The sequence below is a fragment of the Arachis duranensis genome, chromosome 5, assembly GCF_000817695.3.
Source record: "Arachis duranensis cultivar V14167 chromosome 5, aradu.V14167.gnm2.J7QH, whole genome shotgun sequence".
NCBI lineage: Eukaryota > Viridiplantae > Streptophyta > Magnoliopsida > Fabales > Fabaceae > Arachis > Arachis duranensis.
The window spans coordinates 6,065,656-6,084,986 of record NC_029776.3 but is presented as its reverse complement, the minus strand read 5'-3'; the positions used below and the strand labels follow the sequence as shown (position 1 = coordinate 6,084,986).

Here is a 19,331-nt window from a genome sequence, read left to right as displayed (position 1 = left end):
CTTTCATAAATATATTTCATAATATTCTATTTAATTTCCTTTTAGTGCACAATTTTATGTAATGTCTTCACAACAACATCAAATTATTAGCCCATTAGTTGAGGTTGGCTATATGGATCAAACAATGCTATTGTGTCCAGTCATGGATCATGTCTGTACTTAATCTGATTCCTCCTAACTAGATGCTCGTTTGGCCTTCTCTCAACATGTCCAAACCACCTAAGGCTGTCCAATGTCTTCAATTGCAAGGCTTAATTTAGTTATTTAAATTTCTATCATATATGTTTGTATCTATGTCTATATATACTCATTTGTGAACTTATTTTATGAAGTTACTGTTGCATGCTGTGTGTTCTCTTTTGCTTCTATTAGAACCATGCATGTCATGTTTATTGAATATTTGCCTTTTCTCCGTCTATTCCTTTCCACATATGTTAATAGTAGAATTGCTATGCAGCATCTGTGTTAAAGGAAAAATTGGCAGCCTTGGGATCCTCTGGAGTTTTAGCTGATCATCAGCTTCAAGCTCAACTACAAGAACATCATCTGAAAGGGTGAGTTGGCATTTGAAATTAGGTAGATGAAAATAAGCCACCTGAACTATATAGAAAAATGGGGCTTGAATTCATTCGGTTAATTATATGATTTCACTCGAATGCCCCCAATGTTTTTGCTTTGATATATGGTCATGAAGGTTGATTGGGTATATACTATATACTGAATAGTATCTGAAATTTTACTTGATATCTGTTCCTGCTTGTTAGATTTTGCTGTGACAATTTCGTAATATTAGTGTGTCACTATGCATATCATGCTGTTTCCCATGGGATTGATTTTCCATAAACTTCTGTTGGAGATTAAGCCTTAACTAACTAGTTCGAGTTTTGAAACCATTACAAATGCTTTTGCAACTCAATATTGATTATTTTCTCCTGCCATTATATAGTACATGAAGCATGTGACATGTAATTATCTTATGCTGTCATTGACAATCTCATTCCTTCTTCCAGCCACCGTCATCTTACGATATCAGACATTGCAAGGAAAGCTTTTCTTTACAGTGTATGTTACTTTCATATTTTTTTTTGTCTTTCTTATAAGCCTCAAGTCAGAAGGATTCAAAAGCTTACCTGAATTCTGATCACGAAATTTGGTGGATGCTGTTGTATGTTCCCTTACTCCACGTTGTCCTTGTAGCATTTCATGGAAGGCCATGCAAAAAGTACTCCGATATCTCGCTTGCCCTTGATCACTGTTTTAGATACCAAGCATCACCTGAAGGACATTCCAGTTGTCCAGGTATGATCCCTTTGGCGATCTGATTCTGGTACTTGATTGCCTGTCCTTACTTCTGTTGGGTTCATTCTACTGATACAATTTATGCACTGCCAGCCATTTCATTTGGAGCTAAATTTCTTTAGCAAAGCAAACCGAGTTCTTTATTATCCTGTCACGGCTTTCTTTGTGGATGGACCAAATCTTGTGGCACATAATCTCTCATCTGGATCTGAGAGTATCTACAGGAAGCTCTATAATTCGGTAATGTGGAAAGTATAGTATATTTAACATCTATCTTGTCCCTGTAACTTGTATAGATTAGTGTAGATACTATGATTCCTGTGGGTGTTGTAAGTGAAAAGGAATCCTGTATTCAACCTTCTAATGCTTATCCCCTTGTATAGATTCCTGGGAACGTGGAGTATCATGCAAAATACTTGGTTTACAGTAAAAAGCAACGCCTGTTTCTTATAGTTTACGAATTTAGTGGTGCTACAAATGAAGTTGTGCTGTACTGGGAAAATACTGTCGCAGAGACAGCAAATAGTAAAAGCAGCACAGTGAAAGGTACTTCCACGTGTGGAATGTATTTCTTTTCTATTGCTGGTCATGCTTTATGTGACATAATAATTCGATTGTCTTGTAGGTCGAGATGCAGCATTTATTGGTCCCAATGAAAACCAATTTGCCATTCTCGATGATGACAAGACAGGGTTGGCATTGTATGTTCTACCCAGGAGGGGCCTTGCAGGATCCTAAGGAAATTGAAAAAGCTTTCCAGGAAGACCAACCTACAGAAACTAATGTTGGCTCAATTCGTGGTCCTACGCCATTTCTGTTTGAGACTGAAGTTGATCGGATCTTTTCTACTCCATTAGGTACTTGAGTACACTGTTTGTATGCATGGGATCTATTGACAATGATATTAATAAACATTTTACACAAATGAATTGACTAAAATTTTCACAAAATCCATTATTTTAATAATTCTTTTTAAACTATTGATTTTATCTGCTACAAGATCACCTTTTTGGCCCCATTTGGGGCTCAACAAAAGGTCCGATTAAGGGTGTTCTCTTAGCTGAAACCTAAATGGATATTGGTGTGTCACATGTTCTTGTTTGTTAGGTCTTGAACGTTTACTATCTGTCTCATCCTCTTCTGTTCATTCTTATCTTAATCAAATTTCTTTTTCTATAAAAGTAAACGTATTTAGTGTTAAAATAATTATATTTTGTCCTAATAATATTTAATCATATTTTGGCAGTTGAATTTATTAAATAATTATCTAGACAAAAATCATTAACCATAACTGCATCAAGTCTTAATATGGGGTCAATAGATCCCTTTATACCCATAAACACATTCATTATGCGCTTAGCAGTAGTTTATTGTTAGGTATAAAATATTGAAAATTGTCCTTTTGGTTGTAGATTCAACTTTGATGTTTGCTACTCATGGGAACCAGATTGGATTAGTAAAGCTCATACAAGGATACCGCCTTTCAACTTCAAATTCAACTTCTGATGGTCACTATATATCAACCAAGGTTGAGGGCAAAAAGTCAATCAAATTGAGAAGACATGAGATTGTACTGCAGGTACTGTTCAAAACCATGCTTATTTAATTATTAACTACAAACTTAGAGCTTGCTCCGTTGTTATAACAGTGAAAACCTTTTTGTAATTTGCATAAAAAAAAATAAAGTTCTTTTGTGTCACTCACAATGAGAATGCATCTTTTTAATCCTTGCCTTCCTTCATAAAAGTCCTTAGTTCTAGTATTATTTGTTTTCGAGAATACACATATAAAAAAAAGTGTTATTAAAGGGCCCTGATTATGGTTCTGATTGGTAACAGATCATTTTTGTTCAAATTTGACAGGTGCACTGGCAAGAGACTCTTAGGGGACATGTTGCAGGAATTTTAACAAACACATAGAGTTCTTATAGTTTCAGCAGGTCTCGATATACTTGCAGGCACTTCTATAAATTTTGACAAGGGACTTCCTTCAATATCCTTATAATTTGTTTCTTACTTTCTTTTATAAAGTTTAAAATCAACTAACCATTTATTCACATTTAAATTAGCCCAGATAACATGAATGAGAAAGTGGAAAATAAACTGTACTCACTTGCATTCAAAGCCAGGAATTCTGTTGAAGATAATTTTCACTGTGTTCTTTATTTATACCTTTCCACTTTCTTCCTACTTGGCTGAGCAGACCTTAAATTGTACTTGTCATGTGGATTACCTTGCTTTTAAAGCCTTAAGGCTGCGTTTGTTTACAGAGACAGGACACTGAGACATGGACACTGAGATACAAAATCATGTTTGGCAGAGGAGATATGGACAGAGACAGTGTGTCTAGAGACACTGAATTAGTGTATTTTGTGTCCATCCTGACAGGAAGGACACAGAAACACTAACAAGGGACACAACTTATTTTTCATTATTTTTTGTTAATTTTTCATAATTGTATTTTTTTATTACTATATTTTTCATCTCAATTTTTTTGAATGAAAAAGATGAGAATAAATTAGATTCTCATAATTTGTTCTAGTTTATCACCAAACAGAATACAAGAACACAAAATTTTGTGTCTCTGTCCATCAGTGTCTTGTTCTATCCTATTCTTAATGTCTTGTCCTGTCCTGTTCTCAGAAACAAACGCAGCCTAACTGTTGCCCACTTTAGATCACTCTTATGAGTTGGACCTGCCCTTCTTTTTTCTACTGCCACTGCTATCAGTATACTTGGTTGGGATGGGAAAGCTAGGACTATCTCTCAATTAGTATGCCTTATGCAGGTAACTGTTACTGCATGCTGGGATGTCATTGTATCTTAGCCATCTGCTTTGGATGTTTTATTCTGTCAAAATATTGTAGGGTATTGTACTAATGATTTTTTTTTTTCTTTTAATTTCTCACAGTCTTGGTTGGTGCATTGAATGATCGATTGTTGCTTGCTAGCCCCACAGAAATAAATTCCAGACAGAAGAAGGGGGTTGAGATTAAAAGCTGTCTTGTTGGTCTTCTTGAGCCTCTTCTCGTCGGATTTGCTACAATGCAGCAAACTTTTGAGCAGAAACTTGACTTGTCAGAAATACTATACCAAATAACGTCAAGGTTTCCTTCTCTACCACATATGTATTAGGACATCCTTAGGAAAAATCTAGCTTCTTTCTATATCTTATAAAGTTTTAGACATAAAGTTGTGTTTTTACATTTCTTTATCATGAAAGTTGGTAATGACTAATACTGTAAATTATTATATGTATGAAGGTTTGATAGCCTGCGCATAACACCAAGGTCTCTCGACATCCTTTCCAGAGGTTCTCCAGTTTGTGGAGATTTGGCAGTGTCATTATCCCAATCAGGTCCACAGTTCACCCAGGTAATGATGAAATTCTTTTGTCCTGCCACTTTAGTTATGGCCTATCTAATCTTGTTGAGGTGTGACCTTAGGTGATGCGAGGTGTCTATGCTGTGAAAGCTCTGAAGTTTTCCACTGCTTTATCTGTTTTGAAAGATGAATTTCTGCGTTCGAGAGATTATCCACGATGTCCTCCTACATCGCATTTATTTCATCAGTTCAGGCAGTTGGGTTATGCCTGTATCAGGTAGGTTGACTAGCAAATTTTATTGTATATATGATAGTCTCTTTATACCTCTTCAAACTAATACCTACACTGAAAGTATGCTCCATTAGCTATTACTTTTCTTTCAATATTGCTTGTGTTTGGTTCTACTTCATTGTCCCAGTCAATAGTTAATTGCTGATGCATAAAAATTATATATTGCATCTCCTCAATAATTATATTTTCATAATTGTTTTTTATTCTTGTGTGAATTAATATAGCAAGAGTGTGAATGAACTAGAGCTGCCTAACATATGGGTTGATTAACTCATTATCATGTTACTAGGAGCCAAAGCCAATGATAGATAGATTTTACCAAATTTTATCACTATTTAATTATGCTAGACCTCATATAACCAATTTGATAATTTAAAATAAAGGATTCATATGTCAAGGACTACTTATTCAAGCTGGAACCCACAAACAATAAGACATTACCTAATATTCTAGCAGTGCTCATACTATCGATGGTACTTTAATTACACGGTAGTGAGATAGAAAATTTTGCCCACACTTTTGTAATTTGAGATCTAATACAGGTTTGGTCAGTTTGATAGAGCAAAAGAAACCTTTGAAGTCATAATCTTGCTTTGCTTTTGAGAATACTCTAAAAATAAGAAAATTTACTTATATTGGAAAATCTTGTAATAACATGTGTTAGAAACAAGAGACTAGACTGGAGAAATGATTTGTATATTATTGAGTGTATTTAAGTTGTCTATTCAAGTTGTCTGGAATGATACAATATAAAAGGGTATTTATTAAAAACGTAATCTCCTATAATAAATATTCAGATATACTGAATAATGCTAATTGATCCTAATTATATTCTAACATCTCCCTCAAACTCAAGTGACAACTTGAGTTTAAAACTTATTTAAAATAACGAAATAAAGAGAAAAAAATGCATAAACTCTCTAAAACGAGTGCAGACGAAACTGTTGGAAGGAAGCGCAGGCGGAACCGCCGCTTGTCTGAAGGAAGTGCAGACGCAGACGGAACTTCCGCTTGTCTGAAGGAAGCGCAGGCGGAAGCGGCGGAACTGCCGTTTGTATGAAGGAAGCGCAGAAGGAACTGCCGCTTGTCTGAAGGAAGCGCAGACGGAACTGCCGCTTGTCTGAAGGAAGCGCAGACGGAACTGCCGCTTGTCTGAAGGAAGCGCAGGCGGAACTGCGGCGGAACTGCCGTTTGTATGAAGGAAGCGCAGAAGGAACTGCCGCTTGTCTGAAGGAAGCGCAGACGGAACTGCCGCTTGTCTAAAGGAAGTGCAGACGGAATTGCCGGAAAGAAAGGCAGATTGAACTGCCAAAAAAAACACAGACGAAATGCAGACGGAACTGCTACGAGAGAACGCAAATGGAACTGCCACGAGAGAACGCAGACGGAACTGCCATGAGATAACGCGGACGGAACTGCCGAAAAAGAGTAAAAACTATATGATTTCTTCTGCCGAAAGAGAGTAAAAACTATATGATTTCTTCGTGAGAATAGAAAAACAGTGGATGACATTGGTGTTTGATCATTTGACTCGAAAAGACACAAGACGGAGAGAATAGGCTAGTCGGTGAGGTGAAAAAGCATCAAAGGAGTGACAAAAGGTAAAGAAAAATGGTATAGAAAAAAAAAGTGCAAAAACTACGGTGATTTCACCGCAAGAAAAATAACCTATCCTCTTCAAGGATGATACTATGGCTTTGATACCATGTTAGAAACAAGAGACTAGACTGGAGAAAGGATTTGTATATTATTGAGTCTATTCAAGTTGTCTGGAATGATACAATATTAAAGGGTATTTATTAAAAACGTAATCTCCTATAATAAATATTCAGATATACTAAATAATGCTAATTGATCCTAATTATATTATAACAACATGAATAATGCTAGTGTGCCTGTTGCCATCAAACATTCTGCCTTCTATTTTATTAAAAAGTCCAAATTGCTATGAAGTTAAGCAGATTAGAAAAAAAACCCAACTTTCAGGAGTCAGCAACAAAATCATAAAATTTGAACACAGAATTAATAATTTTTTCATTTCCAACCATTATATAACAAAGGTAAGTTTCATTTACAGAATAAATGACAGGATGCACAATTTGAGTAATTTACTCTATCAGCTTAAAAATGAGCTAAATCCTAACCTCGTATTGGTTACCACTTACCTGTACCACCTAGCAAAAAAATCCCATTGAAATTGCTAAATCACAGGAACACTCCCGTTTGGTTGTTGTATTATTCCGAGAGGATTTCCTACAAAACCAAGCCCACGTCACTTCTATGGACATCTAAGTTTTCCATAATATTAATACAACTACTACAACTACTAAAAAAAACCACACACACACTAACACACTCTCTCACTACTCAAACACTCTAACTATAACAACTAAATGTTATGTGGCTTATCCAAATGAAACAAAGGTGCTGCAACATATCTGTTTGCTCCTCGTCAAAGTTTATGCTTCAAAACTAGTTATGTAATAATTAATTAGTACCAAAATGCTGCGAACCCACTTATAGCTAGAGATACTCTTTTGATAATTGCCGAATTTACTTAATTTAGCACATGTCATGATCAGCATAAGTAGCTTGGTATAACAGTAAGACCAAATAAAACAACTTAATAACATATTACCTGTGTTGCTGGCAAAAGAATAAAGTTTTGAAAGAAAGTTGCTTCTTGTCAAATCCATATGGGTAGCTGCAGACCTTGAAACATTATCAACAAGTAACTGATTCGACAAGCTACCACTTGGCGGACCTTCTTTAAGCATGGATATTTCTGAGCTTTTTGCAAGAATATGACAAGAATTTTGTGCATGACACAAGGCAGGTAAATTGCTCTTCTTTTAGCATTGTGTTTGTATTTAAGTCAGATTAACACAATATATAAATAACTATTTTGATAATAAAATTATTATGATAAACTTTAATATAAGAATACTATTTAATATCTTATAAGTGTTGTGTGTTACTAGATCAACGAATTAAATTAGGAGCGTTTGAGAAATTTTTGTAATTATCTTATAAAATAATATTTTTGTATATAAAATGATTTCATTTATATTTTAATATAAGAATACATTGTTTATTTTAATTTTTTTTAACTATTTAACATTATATGATGAGGATGAAATATTAAAAAAAATTATTTTTTTGTCCTATAAATTTATTTGTTGAAACGAATTGTGTAAAGATACACGAAGTCTAAAAGAGTTGGACACCAAACTCTAGTAACTTTATATATTGTTTCATTAAGGAGTACTATGTTGTATGTAAATTTTTTTTAAAGTTAAACAGTAGATATCAGAAATATATAAATAGTGTATATTAATTTAACTAATTTTGTTATAGAATACCAATCAATATTATTATGACGTCTGTTACTTGTACCAACTCCATGATCATGCGCTTCCATTCCTAGATTTTTTGAAGAGTAGAATATAGATATTAATCAAAAATTGAATTTATAGCAAAAAAAAAAATTATCATGTTAAGTTTTGTATTACCTGAAATAAAATGAATCAATTTTAAATTTTATCGTGGGTAGAGTCATTTCTTTATAAAAAAAAAAAATTGAATATGTAGTGGTAATTTTTTTTATTAAAAGTGAATTAGTTTTTAAATTCTGTCATGGGGTAAAATTATTTTTTAATAAAAAAAAGGATAAAATAGAAAGAAGAAAATAGATACCAAACTTTCGTATCAGTATAGATGTTTTTCTATTATAATGTTAACTGTCTGTGTAGATGTTTTTTAATATGCATGTGCCCACTTTCCGCATAAAAGTTCACTGGAAGATCACTCTTCGCATGCTCATTCCAAGTATGAATTCGTATGTGAAAAATGTGGCAACAGATTGGAGTTACCATTTTCTTTTCTTTCGTTCTGGTGGTTTTAGATCAAGATGCGGTAATCGGTTTGAAACTGATCCCGCGAGAAGAGGCATCCAGGTAATCAATTTTTCTTTCATGGTTTGATTATTCCCAATTATCGTAACTAATAATTGTATTTTCAATTAGGAAACTTATAAATTATGCTTAGGTAATTAGGGTTAGAGTGCACGAGAGTACATGGGAGTACACTCAAATTGAATACTCCCAAAATGAAGAAATGAGGGGGGAAACACGGGAGGATGACGGCATGCCATCGGAAGAAACAAGGGAAAAGTGTGGGTGAGTGTGCATCTCGTGACAAGGAAGATCTTTTTTGGGATGATTTTCAGAAGATTCCTAAAGTCTCTTTTCGAGATAAGGTCATTGGTACAGCAAAGTCGAAGGCCTTTGGAGGGGATGGTATTGCGACGGTAATAGGCAAACAGGGTGATTCTCAACCACCATGTGTAAGCTTAACGACAGAGACGAAGACCTATTTGGTCGAATTTTATAGAGAAGCCTTGGTGATCAAGGTCCTGTACAAGAAGTATAGATACATAGCTCTTTATCAAAAGCTGAGGGTAGTATGACATAAAAAAAGTTTCACTTTGTTAGACGTGGAATTTGGGTACTTCCTGGTAAAATTCGATGTTGCTGAGGATTGTGAGAATGTCATGTTTGGTCGGTATTGGGTTGATTGAGGGTCACTACGTAGCGGTGAAATCATGGGATGTTGATTTCCGACCCGGTGAACAATCTTTCAGTTCTACGTTAGTTTGGATTCGGGTCTTCGGTCTCCCAATATGGTATTATCAGGAGCAGGCAATGCTACGTATTGCAGCTGTAAAAGTCGATTTGGCCACCAAACTGGCAAAGAATAAGAGATATGTCCGTGCTTGTGTTCAAATAAATTTAGAGTTGCTCATGATCAAGAATATCATAGTTGATGGTAGGGGTGTTCGCGGTGCGGTTTAGTTCGGTTTTTGAGGGAAAAGCCATCCGATCCGATCGTCTAATTAAAGTGCAGTTCGGTTTGGTTCGGTTTCTTGGTCAAGGTCATCCGAACCAAACCAAACCAATTAAAATCAGTTTGGTTTGGTTTGGTTTGTTCGGTTTTTTCAATCAAATCAAAAAAAATTCTACCATACTATTGTGCAAAGTCATAACATTGAAATCGACAAACTGAAATACACAATAGCTAACAAAGTCTTGATCTAATGAAATTTAACGACAACAGAATTCAAATACGACAATTAAAGAAGTTCAATAGTTCAACAGTCAACACAACTGAAAATAAAAATAAATTGTCATTAAACCGATAGCAAAGTTATGATGTCTTCTCCAACAAAATAGCTAAACTTCTTAATGCAAACCAACCTGAAATAAAAAAAACAGTTACATAATAAGAACAACAATAATAATAATTATACAATGAAGCATTGGGGGGTTGCCATAATTGAACTTGAAATGATTCAGTTCTTCAATCAGACCCATGGTTCAATAGGGTACTGAGTCAAGCAAAGAAAGTTAGTCATACAGTGAAGTAAGCAAAAAGAACTGAATCAAATATGTATGTGAAACCTTGTTTTCTTTTAGGTCATTACCTCAGCATTTTCAAACAAATTAGATCCATCTGCAAAACCAGGAAAATCCTAGTTATTTACCTTCATCCACCAATCATTCAAAAAAGAATAAGATGAATGGCTGTGTGAAACAATGATAATTGTTAGAGAAAAATGCTAAATAATACCAAAGAGTCAGTTGTAAATTACACATAAGGATGAGAAAAACATAAGCGATGCAGTCAGTATTTCAAGTTTATAGAACAACTCTAGTCTCTCAACTCCAGTCTCTTACTAGATTCACTAGAATTAAACATAGCTACACAATGAATTACTTACGCATGAGCACGGCCATATCTGCACTGAAATCTCTCAGATTGCTCTCCAGAACCAAGGATTGTCTGTGATATTAATATTTGTGTAGTGAATTAAACCTATGAAGCCATATGAACCGTTAACTAGTTTTGATTCACGATCTGTGAAGGTTGGAATTCTTTCGCCTGCAATTTTCTTCATGGAAGTGGGATAGTCTCCATGCAACAAGGGCTCCATCACCCTGAAATAGCACATAAAATTTGCAATATGCTTCACATTCAATAACCAGCATCCAGCAATAACCTGAAAAATAAGTCTATAACCAGCAATCCAGCAAGGAAGCAACCAGTATACACTTAAACAGCAACAAACACTTAAACAGCAACTAACAATAAACACTTAAACACTTAAATAGCAACCAGCAAGGCAACAATAAATCAATAAACACTTAAACACTTAAATCAAGGACAGAAACCAGCAAAAAACTGAAGTTTAAATCAATAAACAAGCAATAAACTGAACAAAACATGATAATCTGAACAATAAATCAAGGACAGAAATCAACAATAAATAAGCAATAAACTGAACAAAACATGATAATCTGAACAATAAATCAAGGATAGAAACCAGCAATAAACTGAAGTTTAAATCAATAACCAGCAATAAACAAGCAATAAAGTGAACAAGTCCTAGTAATCTGAACAATAAATCCAGCAATAAACTGAACAAAACCAATATGAACGATAAATCAAGGATTAGAACCAGCAATAAACTGAAGTTTAAATCAATAACCAACAATAAACCAGCAATGCCTGAAAAGAACCTGATAAACTGAACAAAACTTGAACAATAAACTCATAACTCTAAACTGAACAATAAATCAGCAAGACCAAATTACCAACAATAAACTGAATAGATGGTAAACAGCAATACCAACAATAACCCTAAACTGAATAAACCATCAAATCTAACAATGTATCAGTAAAGATTACCAGAATAGATGGCTCGGGCTCCATATGCACTTCAATCGGTGGCTGGGTGGGAGATTGGGATGGGCTGTCTTGATCATGGGTGACCCTAAATCCAGAACCCAGAAACGCTGCTGTGGAGGCGGCGAGGTCGGAGGTGGCGAGGTCGGAGGTCCTGTGTTGATCGTCGCCTGTCGGTGCTGTCTGCTGTGTTGCCCTGTGGCTTTTGGGTCCAGTGGGTGACTGGGTGGTGGCGAGCCAGGCGAGGTGCTGTGTTGAGCTGGGTCTTCGTCTTCGTGGTGCACCGGCGGTAGAAGATCTGCTCTGTTCGGTGGTGGGATTTGGAGGAAGGCTTCGAGACTCAAGGAGGTGGGTGGCTCAGGCTGGCTCCATGGCTGGGTGAGTGGGTGCGCAGGCCGCAGAGGGCGAGATATGGTGGCTCAGGCTGGCTCCGAGCTGGGATTTGGGGTTAGGTTTCCATGGGGGATTTGGGGAGGGATGGAGTCGCGCAGTAGTAAGGTAACACACACTAGGACTCGTTTTAGGGGGTTGGGGTTGGTAGTTTTTAATTTTTAGGGTTTTTGAGAGAACCGGTTCGGTTCGGTTCGGTTACTGAAAACCAAAAAAACTGAAAAACATGGTTCTGCTGTTTTTTTGCGGTTCTTATCAGTTTTCGGTTCTTACCACCAAAACCCTAACCGAACCAAATCGAACCGGTTCTCTCAAAAACCCTAAAAATTAAAAACTACCAACCCCAACCCCAACCCCCCTAAAACGAGTCCTAGTGTGTGTTACCTTACTGTTGTGCGACTCTATCCCTCCCCAAATCCCCCATGGAAACCTAACCCCCAAATTCCAGATCGGAGCCAGCCTGAGCCACCATATCTCGCCCTCTGCGGCCTGCGCACCCCCTCACCCAGCTACGGAGCCAGCCTGAGCCACCCACCTCCTTGAGTCTCGAAGCCTTCCTCCAAATCCCACCGCCGAACAGAGCAGATCCCCTACCGCCGGTGCACCACGAGGACGAAGACCCAGCTCAACACAGCACCTCGCCTGGCTTGCCACCACCCAAAAGCCACAGGGCAACACAGCAGACAGCACCGACGGGCGACGATCAACCAAGACCTCCGACCTCGCCACCTCCGACCTCGCCGCCTCCACCAGCAGCGTTTCTGGGTTCTGGATTTAGGGTCACCCACGATCAAGACAGCCCCTCCCAATCTCCCACCCAGCCACCGATTGAAGTGCATATGGAGCCCGAGCCATCTATTCAGGTAATCTTTACTGATGCATTGTTAGATTTGATGGTTATTGTTTAGTTTACTCAGTTTAGGGTTATTGTTGGTATTGCTGTTTTACCATCTATTCAGTTTATTGTTGGTAATTTGGTCTTGCTGATTTATTGTTTAGTTTAGGGTTATGAGTTTATTGTTCAAGTTTTGTTCCGTTTATCAGGTTCTTTTCAGGCATTGCTGGTTATTGATTTAAACTTCAATTTATTGCTGGTTCTAATCCTTGATTTATTGTTCATATTGGTTTTGTTCAGTTTATTGCTGGATTTATTGTTCAGATTATTAGGGCTTGTTCACTTTATTGCTTGTTTATTGCTGGTTATTGATTTAAACTTCAGTTTATTGCTGGTTTCTGTCCTTGATTTATTGTTCAGATTATCATGTTTTGTTCAGTTTATTGCTGGTTATTGATTTAAAACTTCAGTTTATTGCTGGTTTTTGTTCTTGATTTATTGTTCAGATTATCATGTTTTGTTCAGTTTATTGCTTGTTTATTGCTGGTTATTGATTTAAACTTCATTTTTTTGCTGGTTTCTGTCCTTGATTTAAGTGTTTAAGTGTTTATTGATTTATTGCTGCCTTGCTGGTTGCTGTTTAAGTGTTTATTGCTAGTTGCTGTTTAAGTGTTTGTTGCTGTTTAAGTGTATACTGGTTGCTTCCTTGCTGGATTGCTGGTTGTAGATTTATTTTTCAGTTTATTGCTGGATGCTGGTTATTGAATGTGAAGCATATTGCAAATTTTATGTGCTATTTAAGGGTGATGAAGCCCTTGTTGCATGGAGACTATCCCACTTCCATGAAGAAAATTGCAGGTGAAAGAATTCCAACCTTCACAGATCGTGAATCAAAACTAGTTAAGGGTTCATATGGCTTCATAGGTTTAATTCACTACACAAATATTAATATCACATACAATTCCTTGGTTCTGGAGAGCAATCTGAGAGATTTCAGTGCAGATATGGCCGTGCTCATGCGTAAGTAATTCATTGTGTAGCTATGTTTAATTCTAGTGAATCTAGTAAGAGACTGGAGTTGAGAGACTAGAGTTGTTCTATAAACTTGAAATACTGACTGCATCGCTTATGTTTTTCTCATCCTTATGTGTAATTTACAACTGACTCTTTGGTATTATTTAGCATTTTTCTCTAACAATTATCATTGTTTCACACAGCCATTCATCTTATTCTTTTTTGAATGATTGGTGGATGAAGGTAAATAACTAGGATTTTCCTGGTTTTGCAGATGGATCTAATTTGTTTGAAAATGCTGAGGTAATGACCTAAAAGAAAACAAGGTTTCACATACATATTTGATTCAGTTCTTTTTGCTTACTTCACTGTATGACTAACTTTCTTTGCTTGACTCAGTACCCTATTGAACCATGGGGTCTGATATAAGAACTGAATCATTTCAAGCTCAATTATGGCAACCCCCAATGCTTCACTGTATAATTATTATTATTGTTGTTGTTCTTTTTATGTAACTGTTTTTTTTATTTCAGGTTGGTTTGCATCAAAAAGTTTAGCTATTTTGTTGGAGAAGACATCATAACTTTGCTATCGGTTTAATGACAATTTATTTTTATTTTCAGTTGTGTTGACTGTTGAACTATTGAACTTTAATTGTCGTATTTGAATTCTGTTGTCGTTAAATTTCATTAGATCAAGACTTTGTTAGCTATTGTGTATTTCAGTTTGTCGATTTCAATGTTATGACTTTGCACAATAGTATGGTAGAATTTTTTTTATTTGATTGAAAAAACTGAACCAAACCAAACCGATTTTAATTGGTTTGGTTTGGTTCGGATGACCTTGACAAAAAAATCGAACCAAACCGAACTGCACTTTAATTAGACGATCGGATCGGATGACTTTTCCGTCAAAAACCGAACCAAACCGCACCGCGAACACCCCTACCATCAACTATGATATTCTTGATCATGAGCAACTCTAAATTTATTTGAACACAAGCACGGACATATCTCTTATTCTTTGCCAGTTTGGTGGCCAAATCGACTTTTACAGCTGCAATAAGTAGCATTTCCTGCTCCTGATAATACCATATTGGAGACCGGAGACCCGAATCCAAACTAACGTAGAACTGAAAGATTGTTCACCGGGTCGGAAATCAACAACACATGGTTTCACCGCTACGTAGTCACCCTCAATCAACCCAATACCGACCAAACATGACATTCTCACAATCCTCAGCAACATCGAATTTTACCAGGAAGTACCCAAATTCCACGTCTAACAAAGTGAAACTTTTTTTATGTCATACTATCCTCAGCTTTTGAGAAAGAGCTATGTATCTATACTTCCTGTACAGGACCTTGATCACCAAAGCTTCTCTATAAAATTCGACCAAATAGGTCTTCGTCTCTGTCGTTAAGCTTACACATGGTGGTTGAGAATCACCCTGTTTGCCTATTACCGTCGCAATACCATCCCCTCCAAAGGCCTTCGACTTTGCTGTACCAATGACCTTATTTCGAAAAGAGACTTTAGGAATCTTCTGAAAATCATCCCAAAAAGGATCTTCCTTGTCACGAGATGCACACTCACCCACACTCTTCCCTTGTTTCTTCCGATGGCATGCCGTCATCCTCCCGTGTTTCCCCTCATTTCTTCATTTTGGGAATATTCAATTTGAGTGTACTCCCATGTACTCTCGTGCACTCTAACCTTAATTACCTAGGTATAATTTATAAGTTTCCTAATTGAAAATGCAATTATTAGTTACGATAATTGGGAATAATCAAACCATGAAAGAAAAATTGATTACCTGGATGCCTCTTCTCACGGGATCGGTTTCAAACCGATTACCGCATCTTGATCTAAAACCACCAAAACGAAAGAAAAGAAAATGGTAACTCCAATCTGTTGCCACATTTTTCACATACGAATTCGTACTTTGAATGAGCATGCGAAGAGTGATCTTCCAGTCAACTTTTCTGCGGGAAAATGAGCACATGCATATTAAAAACCATCTACACAGACAGTTAACATTATACTAGAAAAACATCTATATCGATACGAAAGTTTGGTATCCAATTTCTTCTTTCTATTTTATCCTTTTTTTATTAAAAATAATTTTACCCCACGACAGAATTTAAAAACTAATTCACTTTTAATAAAAAAAATTGCCACTACATATTCAATTCTTTTTTTTATAAAGAAATGACTCTACCCACGATAAAATTTAAAATTGATTCATTTTATTTCAGGTAATACAAAACTTAAAATGATAATTTATTTTTTTTTGCTATAAATTCAATTTTTGCTTAATATCTATATTCTACTATTCAAAAAATCTAGGAATGGAAGCGCATGATCATGGAGCTGGTACAAGTAACAGACGTCATAATAATATAATTGATTGGTATTCTATAACAAAATTAGTTAAATTAATATACACTATTTATATATTTCTGATATCTATTGTTTAACTTTAAAAAAAAATTTACATACAACATAATACTCCTTAATGAAACAATATATAAAGTTACTAGAGTTTGGTGTCCAACTCTTTTAGACTTCGTGTATCTTTACGCAATTCATTTCAACAAATAAATTTATAGGACAAAAAAATAATTTTTTTAATATTTCATCCTCGTCATATAATATTAAATAGTTAAAAAAAATTAAAATAAACAATGTATTCATAAAACTAATAATAACAAATAGAATAAAAAGGAAAAATATAAATGTATCTCTTATTTCTTGTTATGTGTATTTTTGAATATGGGTGAATAGGTATATCTTACAAAGTAATAACTATGAAATAAAAATAAATTTATTACTCTATATTATAAAAGAAGTACCGAGTACTCTTTAACTAAAACTTTTATTATAAATTTATTACGAAAAAATGTATTTATATTTCAAAATAATATAGATGTTTGGGATAAAAAATAAAAAATCGAAGAATATGTCTTTGCATTCTTATATTAAAATATAAATGAAATCATTTTATATACAAAAATATTATTTTCTAAGATAACTACAAAAATTTCTTAAACGCTCCTAATTTAATTCGTTGATCTAGTAACACACAACACTTGATAAGATATTAAATAGTATTCTTATATTAAAGTTTATCATAATAATTTTATTATCAAAATAGTTATTTATATATTGTGTTAAATTAATGCAACATAGTGATTTTTAATATACTTTAATTTAATTTTTTAATTTTTATTTTAACTTATATTTTCATATTTTAAAATTTTGGTAATAATATATATTTTTTATAATTTTAAAATTAAACTAGGAGAAATCTGACTTAAATACAAACACAACGCTAGAGAAGAGCAATTTACCTGCCTTGTGTCATGCACAAAATTCTTGTCATATTCTTACAAAAAGCTCAGAAATATCCATGCTTAAAGAAGGTCCGCCAAGTGGTAGCTTGTCGAATCAGTTTCTTGTTGATAATGTTTCAAGGTCTGCAGCTACCCATATGGATTTGACAAGAAGCAACTTTCTTTCAAAACTTTATTCTTTTGCCAGCAACACAGGTAATATGTTATTAAGTTGTTTTATTTGGTCTTACTGTTATACCAAGCTGCTTATGCTGATCATGACATGTGCTAAATTAAGTAAATTCGGCAATTATCAAAAGAGTATCTCTAGCTATAAGTGGGTTCGCAGCATTTTGGTACTAATTAATTATTACGTAACTAGTTTTGAAGCATAAACTTTGACAAGGAGCAAACAGATATGTTGCAGCACCTTTGTTGCATTTGGATAAGCCACATAACATTTAGTTGTTATAGTTAGAGTGTTTGAGTAGTGAGAGAGTGTGTTAGTGTGTGTGTGGTTTTTTTTAGTAGTTGTAGTAGTTGTATTAATATTATGGGAAACTTAGATGTCCATAGAAGTGACCTGGGCTTGGTTTTGTAGGAAATCCTCTCGGAACAATACAACAACCAAATGGGAGTGTTCCTGTGATTTAGCAACTTCGATGAGATTTTTTTGCTAGGTGGTACAGGTAACCAATACGAGGTTAGGATTTAGCTCCATTTTTTAAGCTGATAGAGTAAATTACTCAAATTGTGCATCCTGTCATTTACTCTGTAAATGAAACTTACCTTTGTTATATAATGGTTGGAAATGAAGAAATTATTAATTCTGTGTTCAAATTTTATGATTTTGTTGCTGACTCCTGAAAGTTGGGTTTCTTTTTCTAATCTGCTTAACTTCTTAACAATTGGACTTTTTAATAAAATAGAAGGCAGAATGTTTGGTGGCAACAGGCACACTGGCATCATTCATGTTGTTAGAATATAATTAGGATAAATTAGCATTATTTAGTATATCTGAATATTTATTATAGGAGATTACGTTTTTAATAAATACCCTTTTATATTGTATCATTCCAGACAACTTGAATAGACTCAATAATATACAAATCCTTTCTCCAGTCTAGTCTCTTGTTTCTAACATGGTATCAAAACCATAATATCCTCCTTGAAGAGGATATGTTATTTTCCATGCGGTGAAATCATCGTAGTTTTTGCACTTTTTTTTTCTATGCCATTTTTATTTACCTTTTGTCACTCCTTTGATGCTTTTTCACCTCCCGACTAGCGTATTCTCTCCGTCTTGTGTATTTTCGAGTCGAATGATCAAACACCAATGTCATCTACTGTTTTCCCATTCTCATGAAGAAATCATATAGTTTTTGCTCTCTTTCGCCAGTTTCGTCCGCGTTATCTCATGGCAGTTCCGTCGCGTTCTCTCGTGGCAGTTCCATTTGCGTTCTCTCGTAGCAGTTCCGTCTGCATTTCGTCTGTGTTTTTTTGTGGCAGTTCCATCTGCATTTCTTTCCGGAAATTCCGTCTGCACTTCCTTTAGACAAGCGGTAGTTCCGTCTGCGCTTCCTTCAGACAAGCGGCAGTTCCTTCTGCGCTTCCTTCATACTAACGACAGTTCTGTCTGCGCTTCCTTCAGACAAGCGGCAGTTCCGCCTGTGCTTCCTTCCAACAGTTCCGTCTGCACCCGTTTTAGAGAGTTTATGCATTTTTTTTCTCTTTATTTCGTTATTTTAAATAAGTTTCAAACTCAAGTTGTCACTTGAGTTTGAGGGGGGGTGTTAGAATATAATTAGGATCAATTAGCATTATTCAGTATATCTGAATATTTATTATAGGAGATTACGTTTTTAATAAATACCCTTTTATATTGTATCATTCCAGACAACTTGAATAGACAACTTAAATACACTCAATAATATACAAATCATTTCTCCAGTCTAGTCTCTTGTTTCTAACACATGTTATTACAAGATTTTCCAATATAAGTAAATTTTCTTATTTTTAGAGTATTCTCAAAAGCAAAGCAAGATTATGTCTTTAGATTCTATGTGATTTATCCAGGATCAAGTGTTGCTAAATTTGCA

At 35.2% G+C, this 19,331-nt stretch overlaps 1 protein-coding gene, 1 long non-coding RNA gene and 1 pseudogene across 2 annotated transcripts; all 3 read left to right on the top strand.

Annotated features, from left to right (window-relative positions):
- Positions 1–7,563, top strand: part of LOC107487618 (uncharacterized) — an 8,885-nt pseudogene extending 1,322 nt beyond the window's left edge.
- Positions 7,564–11,736: 4,173 nt separating this feature from the next.
- Positions 11,737–14,083, top strand: LOC107487617 (beta-glucosidase 1). The gene is made up of 3 exons (XM_052261597.1): positions 11,737–11,830; positions 12,593–12,911; positions 13,686–14,083. Exons 1-3 carry the CDS (start codon positions 11,737–11,739, stop codon positions 13,909–13,911), a joined length of 639 nt encoding a protein of 212 aa, XP_052117557.1. The 3' UTR covers positions 13,912–14,083.
- Positions 14,084–16,955: 2,872 nt separating this feature from the next.
- LOC127747535 (uncharacterized) lies at positions 16,956–18,075 on the top strand. The gene is made up of 2 exons (XR_008009418.1): positions 16,956–17,448; positions 17,834–18,075. It is a non-coding gene; the product is annotated as an uncharacterized LOC127747535 (long non-coding RNA).
- The last annotated feature ends 1,256 nt before the right edge of the window (positions 18,076–19,331 follow it).

Coding starts and splice junctions, on each gene's coding strand:
- LOC107487617 (XM_052261597.1), top strand. CDS start 11,737: ATGGGTGACCCTAAATCCAGAACCCAGAAACGCTGCTGTGGAGGCGGC. Junction 11,831..12,592: donor TCCTGTGTTGATCGTCGCCT/GTCGGTGCTGTC, acceptor CACCTCCTTGAG/TCTCGAAGCCTTCCTCCAAA. Junction 12,912..13,685: donor AGCCCGAGCCATCTATTCAG/GTAATCTTTACT, acceptor GTGCTATTTAAG/GGTGATGAAGCCCTTGTTGC.